Source organism: Priapulus caudatus, unplaced genomic scaffold (assembly GCF_000485595.1).
Source record: "Priapulus caudatus unplaced genomic scaffold, Priapulus_caudatus-5.0.1 Scaffold531, whole genome shotgun sequence".
In the NCBI taxonomy this organism is placed as follows: domain Eukaryota; kingdom Metazoa; phylum Priapulida; class Priapulimorpha; order Priapulimorphida; family Priapulidae; genus Priapulus; species Priapulus caudatus.
In genome coordinates, this window is record NW_014577592.1 from 116,586 (window position 1) to 126,664 (window position 10,079).

General features: G+C 43.8%; 1 protein-coding gene across 1 annotated transcript; it reads right to left on the minus strand.

Moving 5' to 3' along the window:
• Positions 1–172: 172 nt before the first annotated feature.
• LOC106811361 (neurexin-4-like) lies at positions 173–7,390 on the minus strand (the record flags this gene model as incomplete). Its single annotated transcript, XM_014814947.1, is given in 5 exon segments — positions 173–192; positions 1,140–1,281; positions 3,593–3,783; positions 4,572–4,700; positions 7,253–7,390. Coding segments are annotated over 5 exon segments (549 nt in total), but the record flags the coding sequence as incomplete, so codon positions are not given.
• Positions 7,391–10,079: the final 2,689 nt, after the last annotated feature.

A 10,079-nucleotide genomic window follows, 5' to 3' on the forward strand; every position in this document is an offset into this window, starting at 1 on the left:
GATCGTGATTTCTTTACGGCTCAGCGTAACAACATAACCGTGTAACTCCCGGGTAACAAACTGCACGGTCTGCGATGCTGAAACGGCAAAAACAAGCAAACGTTCCGTCACGATCGATCGTGATTTCTTTACGGCTCAGCGTAACAACGTAACCGCGTAAGTCCCGGGTAACAAACTGCACGGTCTGCGATGCTGAAACGGCAAAAACAAGCGAACGTTCCGTCACGATCGATCGTGATTTCTTTACGGCTCAGCATAACCGCGTAACTCTCGCGTAACATCGATCGGACACGTCCGAGAATGACCGATTAGTGGCTGTTGACCTCGGTTAGGATTGCTGAGCTGAAGCAAGGTGGCAACGATCGTCTGCGAAAGCTAGTTCCGAGTTACGTGAACGCGCGTTTCATTCTACTGAATCGTGCTGTTGTACCGAGCACACCACACTGGTTGTTCATATTGTTACTTTGATCAGATTATAGTGACATTCTTCACCCACAGCTCTGACACGCCAGTTAAGCCTAGCGCACACACCCGAGCAAAACACCCTGAACGTGGAGCAAAACGTGTTTCGCTTGATGTTCGTGGCTGTGTGCGGATTCCCGAAACAAAAACATTGCTCAGCTGAGCGTGTTTCGCTGAACAAGCAATGTTTGATTCGCGAAACGTGTTTTCGCCTGAGCGTACGTTTTGCTCGGGTGTGCGCGTCAATCGTTCTGCTACACAGCGAAACGCCACAGACGGTCTCCAATCAATATCCTTAAAAATATCACATGACACACAAAATTGGATGTCCATTGAATGGCTATTTTTGATGTCATGTGACAGCGGTGCTGTACGCAGTGTTTCTGTATGTTTTGCTCAGCTGTGTGCTGTGTCGGGTGGCGTGTGTGCGCTTGCTCGCCGAGCAGAACGCGAAACGCTGGAAAACAAAATTTCCCGTTTTGCTCGGGTGTGCGCGCTAGGCTTTACAAACACGTCAACGGAAAAAACGCGAATGCTGTGTGCATACAAGCAACGGCGAGCCGATTAAAATTAATATCGGTAGGTGAGGTTAATCGATTCCAATTCGCTGATTAGAAGAGGCAACTCGCTCAGGCAGACGCAGCGTTTGTACGAGTCACCGTACATCTCACACTCACAGTAGATGCAGCCGAACAGCTCCATGCGCATTGAGATGTACTGGTGCCACTGGACCGGGTTGATGCGGATGTAGCGCGCTACGATTGGCTGCTCAAACGTGTTCTGCACCATCGACGTCGAGTCTGTGTTTGCATTGAACGTCTGTGGAAGCAGGAACAACGACATCACGGATGAACAACGACATCACGGATGAACAACGACATCACGAATGAACAACGACATCACGGATGAACAACGACATCACGGATGAACAACGACATCACGGATGAACAACGACATCACGGATGAACAACGACATCACGGATGAACAACAGACCATCACGGATGAACAACGACATCACGGATGAACAACGACATCACGGATGAACAACGACATCACGGATGAACAACGACATCACGGATGAACAACACGCACATTCAACACATGTCTTTAGCAAGCTGTACTCGTTCACGCCCACCTGTGAGTTCGTTCCTAATATTTATACATTTTCCTTCTACGTATACAATCAACAATCTTCAATTCATATCAATCGAATACCTGAAGTTATTCATTATGATAAATATTAAAAGAGACTACAAGTGCCTACAAAAGCGGTGCGACAGTCAAACAGTCAACAATTACATATAGAACCAAATATAAGTGTGCAAGATAGATTCACAGCTATCTAAAGATACAAGTTAGAGAAAGGCAGTACATAGACACATAGATACAATGATCACAGAACAGGCTTAAAATTTTGTACGTGTGTGACACATCACAACCAACAAAAGCTGACATTATCCAGGAAGGTCACATTAAAGGCACAACAAAGTTCATAGAATGCAGCTGTTTAGACAACTTGTTCAAAGCAGCACAACCCCTCAAAGTAAGAAAACTTTCAATAGAAGCACACACGTAATCAAGGGGGAAACGGCCAAAAAATACGTAACACTAACAGTAACAGGTCACGAGTAAGCGCCTACACGTGCACAGACATCCAATGCTCATGCACCGCACACTGCGACACAGCAAGATGCCACAAAGGTGGAGCCACGGTACCACAGGATGGAGTTAGCGTTGACAGTTTCACCTTTGCATGGCCAAATTTCGATTTGTAGCTGACAAACTGTCGTCCGTTCATGCTATACTCCAGGAGGAACTCGCTCACCCACTCGTCAGTCTGGCTGCGACCTTGAGTGGTGACCGCTGACACTCTCGTGGGCTTACGAAGGTCAACCTGCAGCCACTGCCACATGTCCTGTGTTCTTGCTGTCCAGACTGCGGACAACCAACACGCATTCGACTCGTTTTTTACAAGTAAGTCCAACACGCATCTGCTACACAGCCACATTCAATGCGTTGCATGGCAAGCCGCATTGCGTCGCATGGCAAGCCTGCATCGAGATGTCAGGAGGAGGAAGAAGACAAAGGTATGTGCTTCCATTGAACAGCCGCATCGAACCCTGATCCATATCATTCCTGAAATAGGCTGCTATTCCTAGACCTGGACACAATGCTTCTGGCACTTTTCAGTTAGGAGTTACATCTAGCCCAGGTAGCCTTAGTACTGTAGTAGCTGGTTAACAGAGACATGTAATCTTCATACGATATTGATACTCTAGTTTCAGTTGCATACGTCATACACGTACAATATTCTGTCCATGTTAGTAGACCTGAAATTGTGCTGAAGAAGGTATTTAGTCAGAAGAAAAGTTGAAATGTTAGTTAGAAGTGATCTATAACCAAGTGCAGTCACACATTTGCATACGTATACAGTCAAATCCCATTATAACACACTAGATGTACTAGTCAAATTGCTTTCCAACACTCTGGAGAGGGACTGATGAAATAAGTTCATTATTGTCAAGGTTAAGAAACAAGGCCAAGGCTGGCTGGATATTTCTCTAGAAGGTAGAAATAAGACCAGGGTCCTACTACAAATCTCCAAACGAAATTAAGTCTTTTCCATCACAATCTTGTGCATTTAATGCATATAATTAAATTTGTAAATAGGAACACTGCCACAACAAAAACATTAAACTCTATGTATGTACCATACGTAGCTATCAACAATCAGAGAAAAACATTATGCATGACAGCAAATAAAGGGTTATGTGTTAATGTTGCTAATACGGTGCAAAAATGTTATAGTACATGACCATAATGCAAGTGGTAGCTTAGGACTGAATTCTACAACCTTTGGTCCTACTTTTATTACTTTTTATAGAAAGGATAAATTTCCATGATTGTCCAAGATGGCAAATTTTCCTATACTGTATATACATATATCCAAATTTAACCATGACCATGGGAACCTTCACGTAAATGAATACATATCGTGGGGGGAGGGGAACGTGACGAGATTCACACCATCAGCATTAACCACTGACGCAGTGCAGGCATGGAACCAGATGTCACCCCGCCGCCTGAAAGCCGCGCACAACGACGCGTCTACGGCACGAGCGGGGCTACCTTCGTGCGACCAAGCTTGTTCACGTAGTCCATCCAATCGCGACCGTTGTCGCTGTAGAGCACGTGGTACTCCGTGATGTAGTCATCGCTGCCACCGCGACCCTGCGTGCCAATGCCCGTGATCTCGTGGCGCCGCCGCAGGTCCACCTGTATATACTGGTTATAATCGGTGATGCCGGACGTCCATGCATCTGAAATTCCAACTCAAGACTGTGAGAATGGTAGAGTAAATAAATGGATTAATTACTGCATTAGGGCGACAACGACGCCGACGCTCGTTCACTGTGCTCCCAACCATTGACTAGCATCACAGTGTACAAAGGCTCATAGGGTCTATGTCCCCCAAAGGGTTAGGGTTAGGGAGTAGGCGTAGGCGACTCCCTAGACTCGTTAGTGGAGTAGGCGAGGTACGGTCCGGCATATTAGATAGTACCAGGGTACGTTCTGGCAGTACCCTGGGGGACATAGACCCTCTCAGCTTTACAAAATGGAGGTTCCATTTGCAATGCACTGTGGTCTGATGGGGAAGGAAATGTGCATCACATGAGTGGGTGTCCAGACACATGCTGGCACAGGAAGTTCCAATGGCAGCTGTTGAAGCTTATCTGAATCTGTCACCCAAAGTAAAGGAACAGAACACATACAAGCTTGTATGTCAATTCAAGCTATTATGGGTAAAAACTAAAAGAACCAGGCTTTCACTGTATAAATTCTTTGAAGTCAAGGTTAGCCTATTAGCTGCATGAACTTTGCTCCATATATATAAGAATTCAAATTAATAGTAAGACGCCCATTTTTATGATAATTAAGCACAAGAAATCTATGTTTTATCTTTTATAGAGTATGGGTTAAGATTAGCAAAATGTTACATTCTTAACTTAAGAATGTAACATTTTGCTAATTAGAGATATATGAAAACTTTATTATATACCTAACCGCTAACGATAAAAGTTCCTTGTTAGAAGCGGAATGAACATACCATGCACACTATTTAACCTTGCATTCTCTGGTCCCTTGTCATCACTAGCCTGGGACGAAGATGTGATGGCACCATTTTCAATCCTCCCATCTTCCATTCCCAGTGGATCTGTGCATTTTGTATATCGCTCTGTGAAGATACACGAAACAATTAACATTATTGACAATTTATTATTGACATTATTATTAAAATCGCACCATTTCTCAATCTTGGTACCCGCTCAGTACATTCACAGCATTTATCTGCCACATATATATGAATGGGAGAGAAGCTCGACCACTTGCTATCTACCACCATGTTTATTTATTTTTTCTAGATTATTGTAATACATTACAATTAACATACTAATCACATTGAATAGGTACGTCTATTTGGGAATAACATACTGATGTATGTCACATACTATGTGACAGCATTGTCCATGCAGTTGTCTGGTGTGCTGTTAATAAAGAAAGTTACTGTAACTGTAAGAGGACTCTACCTTTAGATGAAATTAATAAAACTTCTTGAATCCTAACAACATGACACAACCCATACCCATGCCTATAATTTCAATATAGTTGATAGTTTCTAATAAATACACTCATTAGGGCATGTATATTACTGTAATTAAATTAGCTGGTGGTGTGGGCAAGCGCATATGGCACGCAATAAGTATAATGAGGTGACTGTAACATTGGTCTCACGCCGAGTCACGCGTGTTATAATTAAGAAACGTTAAAAGCTATAATGCATAATACAGGTTTGGGAGTTCGACGATGATTATGAGTGGGTCTTATAATTAGATTAGCAACAGTGGCAGAATATAATATATAGCACATATTTCAGGTCAATGCTTCATGAAGCTATGTAGGAAAAATTCTCTTGTGGTAATGATTAGAAATAGCCTGCCATGGACAGCACATGCAATATGCTTCCTTTATGTGTGTGCGTGTGCATGTGCATGCGTGTGTAGGCCGGCCTATATATATATATATATATATATATATATAGAATATCATTACAAGAGAATTTTATATAATTTTCTACCTATGCGTTTTATAGTAGATTACGATCTTTTTTGATATCATACAACTAAAAACAGATAACTCTGTATAACAGTATGATATGAACCTAGCTGTACCAGCTATGTATCGACATCCTAATACATGTATTCTTGAATGATATTTAATTATTTCTACCACCTACCACTACTAACACTACCACTACTTCGAAATATTTATGTTATAACTATAATCAACAATAGAAATAAGTCACCCATACGTATTTTACCCAAATATCTATGTATTCTTTCAGGTATAGTAGTAACATAACCAGTATTAGTAGATCTAGAGAGTAGTTAGGAGCAGCCGTCTTGGACAGTCCCGTACCCAAAGGGAGTTTCAGCGATTCCGGAACCCCAACCATCAAAAAATATAAAAATTATGTTATTGTTATTTGTGTTTTTTTTAGGTCTTGTAGGCCTATTTTATAGTTGGGCTAGGTATATTTTATCCAGAAAAAAACTGTTAAAATGCACCATTTCAAGCAAATTTTCAAAATATTTCCGAGGGGTCATGCCCCTGGACCCCCTAACATTGCTTCGCGCCTTTAAACACACTAGCCGATTTTTCATGCGATTGAGCCGCCCGGCTTGAGTCGGGCGGCTGAGTCAGGCGACTAAAGCTGTGGACACACTAGCCGATTTTTCATGCGATTGAGCCGCCCGGCTTGAGTCGGGCGGCTGAGTCAGGCGACTAAAGCTGTGGACACACTAGCCGATTTTTCATGCGATTGAGCCGCCCGGCTGAATGATGATGATAGTCACATGATTGAAATTGGCACCGTTTGATTGGCTAATGAATTGTACACTGTAAATTCGGGCGTGCGTAGTAGAGGATTGTATAATCACATTGTATAGTATTGCATTGTATATAGTCGTGCGACTCAAATAATCGCCCGATTTTATCAAACATGCTTGATTCGGGGGACTCAGCCGGCCGACTCGAAAATCGACCGCGACTAACTGGACATACTAGGCGATTTCAGCCGGCCGGCTCGACCTCATGAAAAATCGCCTAGTGTGTCCAACCCCTTTTGGCGCTCGCAGTCACCCGCACACCTCTGATTTGGAACCCCCCTTATATTAGGCCAATCCTGGGTACAGGCCTGTTGGAGATTATACAGTCATGCAACTCACCCTCATTCCCAAACTTTTTTATTGTATACAATACTATACTGTCATCATGAAGTAAAATAGCAAAGCAGGAATGAGTCAAGTTGAAATTAAAGCCAAATATGACATTCAAACATTTTTAGTTAAAAAAGAGGTGTTGCCAAGAGACAATCAAAGATAAAAACACTGAATTATTCACAGACTAATAGAATCAGATAAAGTAAAAAAAAAACTGTGCATGCATGCTGTAGACTGTAGTCACCGTGTCTAACACCCATCCTCATATCTACTCAGGGCTGATGCCTGTAATAATATTGGTGCTAATTATACGACATCTTCTAAACACCACCATCATGACCACGAAATCATGCGGACGCTACGCCAATGCAATGACGCCCGCTACGTGTTTTGCTTTGTTAATGATAGATGGCGATCGGTCAACATTATTAATCGAAATAAGCATTAGTCCGAAAGGTAACAATAACCACAATATACTATATGAACTGCAGTTTTACGCATTACTTACGTTCGGACCATACTATGCCACATAATATCATAAACACGACCAAAGTTGCTTGCAAACAAGCCATCATCAACGATCTTGCTTGCTGTTGAACTACGCTTCACCCGCATACCATCATGACCAGTAAAGGTGTGTCATGCGCAGTGAACCATAACTCACGTACGTTGATTGGTTTTTACCTGCGATTGTATCGCCCTCGTGCGGCCAAATATGGATATATCGATAGATGCATAATTCATTGGATGGAATCAAGAGTACATAATAGAAATTGATTCACAATAGAGAATTGTACATAATATAGAGATCTCTATTATGTATTATTGATGGAATGTATGGATGGAAGGATGAGTGGATGGATGGGTGGATGGATAGATATAGATGGACTCGTGGGTGGGTGGATGGATGTGTGACGTGGGAGTCACAGGATGAGTGTGTGAGGCGGTAGACGAAAAATCTTGCAGCAAAAATGATAAATCACTACTGCATTACTCATCAAGATTCGTGCAGTGATTATTCACGCGTACCACGTGCAGTCGCAGACGCGTACACACGGTGATGAAACTTCATTGATGATTCCGTAACTTTATGTGCATGTAAATTAGAGATCGGTCCGACGGTCGTGTGGATCGATTCGATCCGATCGAGCATATCTATATTTTCCACACACGCCCACACACACGCACACGCACACGCCCGCACACACACGCACGCACGCACGCACGCACGCACACACACACACACACACACACACACACACACACAGGTGCTGAGAGGTGCTGTCACCTAGTAGCGTCTTCTGATCATGCGATGGCGTAATTTGTTCACTGCCTATGACGGTGCTGCCCACCTTGGTGCGGTATTCACTACGACCCCTAGTATTGACACCACTAGCGGATTAAGGGCGGGGCAACAGGGGCACTTGCCCCGGGCCCCCCACATTTGGGGCCCCCCACATTTAGAGTATCCTAAAATTTACAAAACTGTCGTAATTGTGATCCACAAAATTCTTAGCATGTAACGTTGAAGTGATGTGTTTCCCATGCTGTTTCTCTGACTGAATTTTGCTGTTCAGCTGAAGGACACTTTCCCTAATACCGAAATTGCTCTGAGAATCTATCTTTCATTGATAGTCTCGAATTGTAGCGGTGAAAGGTCATTTTTAAAACTCAAGTTGATTAAAAATCACATGAGAACCACGATGAGCCAACAGAGACTGGTAAACCTCAGTATTCTCGCTATCGAAAGTGACATTTTAAATTTGTTGAAACACGATGAAATACTCTCTGAATTTGCAAGCATGAAAGTGCAGAAAAATACAGACTATAGGGCCCCCACACAATTGCGTGCCCCGGGCCCCCCACACGCTTAGTCCGGCCCTGATTGACACACAGTCCATCGCTCGCTCCCCCTCTATCTATCTCATTCTCTATATCTCTGTCTCTGTCTCTGTCTATGTGTGTGTCTCTCTCTCTCTCTCCCCTATCTCTGCATCTGTGTGTGTGTGTGTGTGTGTGTGTGTGTGTGTTCTGTTGTGTGTGTGTGGACCGTGGGTTGTGTGCCTGTGTGTGATGTGTGTGTGTGTGTGTGTGTGTGGGAGGGTGTATATAATTATGCCATATATTAAATATGTATAGGGTATGTTATAATATATAGTATATACTATATATATGTGTGGGTATGTGTGGTTGTGTGTCGTGTGTGACCCCAGTGTGTGTGTGTGTGTGTGCTGTTGATGTGCTGTGTGCGCGCCGCGCGTAGTGTGTGTGAACTGTCGTGTCGTGTGGTGATGTGGGTGTGTGTGTGCCTCGTGGTGTTGTGTGTGTGTGTGTGTGACTGTGTGTGTGTGTGTGTGATGTGTGCTGTAGTGTGTGGTGTGTGTGACGTGATTGTGTGTTGTGTTGTGTGTGTGTGTGTGTGTGTGTGTGTGTGTGTGTGTGTGACTGTGTGTGTGTGTGTGTGTGTGTGTGTGTGTGTGTGTGTGACTGTGTGTGTGTGCGTGCGTGCGTGCGTGCGTACGTGCGTGCGTGCGTGCGTGCGTGCTTGCGTGTGTGTGTGGTGTGTGGACCGACGTGTATGGGAGTGGGTTGTGTAACGATATAGACAACTTTGCGCGTCTAGGCGTTTGTTGTTATTGCAACCGTTGAGGTGACGACGAGACGCGTAAATTGCTTGGTGTTATAGCTTCTTTGCATGTCTGTTGTCTGGAGGGCCGGTATTATTATATAATCGAGCAATCCTATGCGCACAAAATAGGTAGGGGTGGGCCCGCGACTGATGTGCATAGTAAAATTCGCTCCAAAAGTTTCACTTTGGTCGCAGCATCCCGCCACAATTCGCCACCTATGCAAATGTACATAGAAATGGCGTTCGCGTCGCTGGTCGCCGTTCGCAGCCAATATAATTTTCTTCGGCCGATCACATAATCGATGTTTACCATGCACAGCTCCTTCGACCATGCCGCCGTCCTTTTTGATCCCGTAGGATCTGCCCGATTCTGCCGACAATCATTGTTCTGCGTGGCTAAAGGCGACCCGCGCCATTGCTCATGTAGTTTAGCCTATAATAGCAATGGATACTGGCGCAGATGGGGTCGTTGTCGTATCAGGTACTACAGATATGTACCCGAGGTAGTTTTAGGTTGTTTAGTATTACGACAACGACCTGATACGACAACGACCCCTTGAGCGATACTGGCGTGATCCAAGTGGAAACCTATAAACAGTATATCAAATGTCCGTGCTCCTTACTATATACTTACAGACTGATTCACATATGCTGTCGCTTTTAGCCACTTCAGGCGTAACAATGATATGGTATTTCATTACTAATA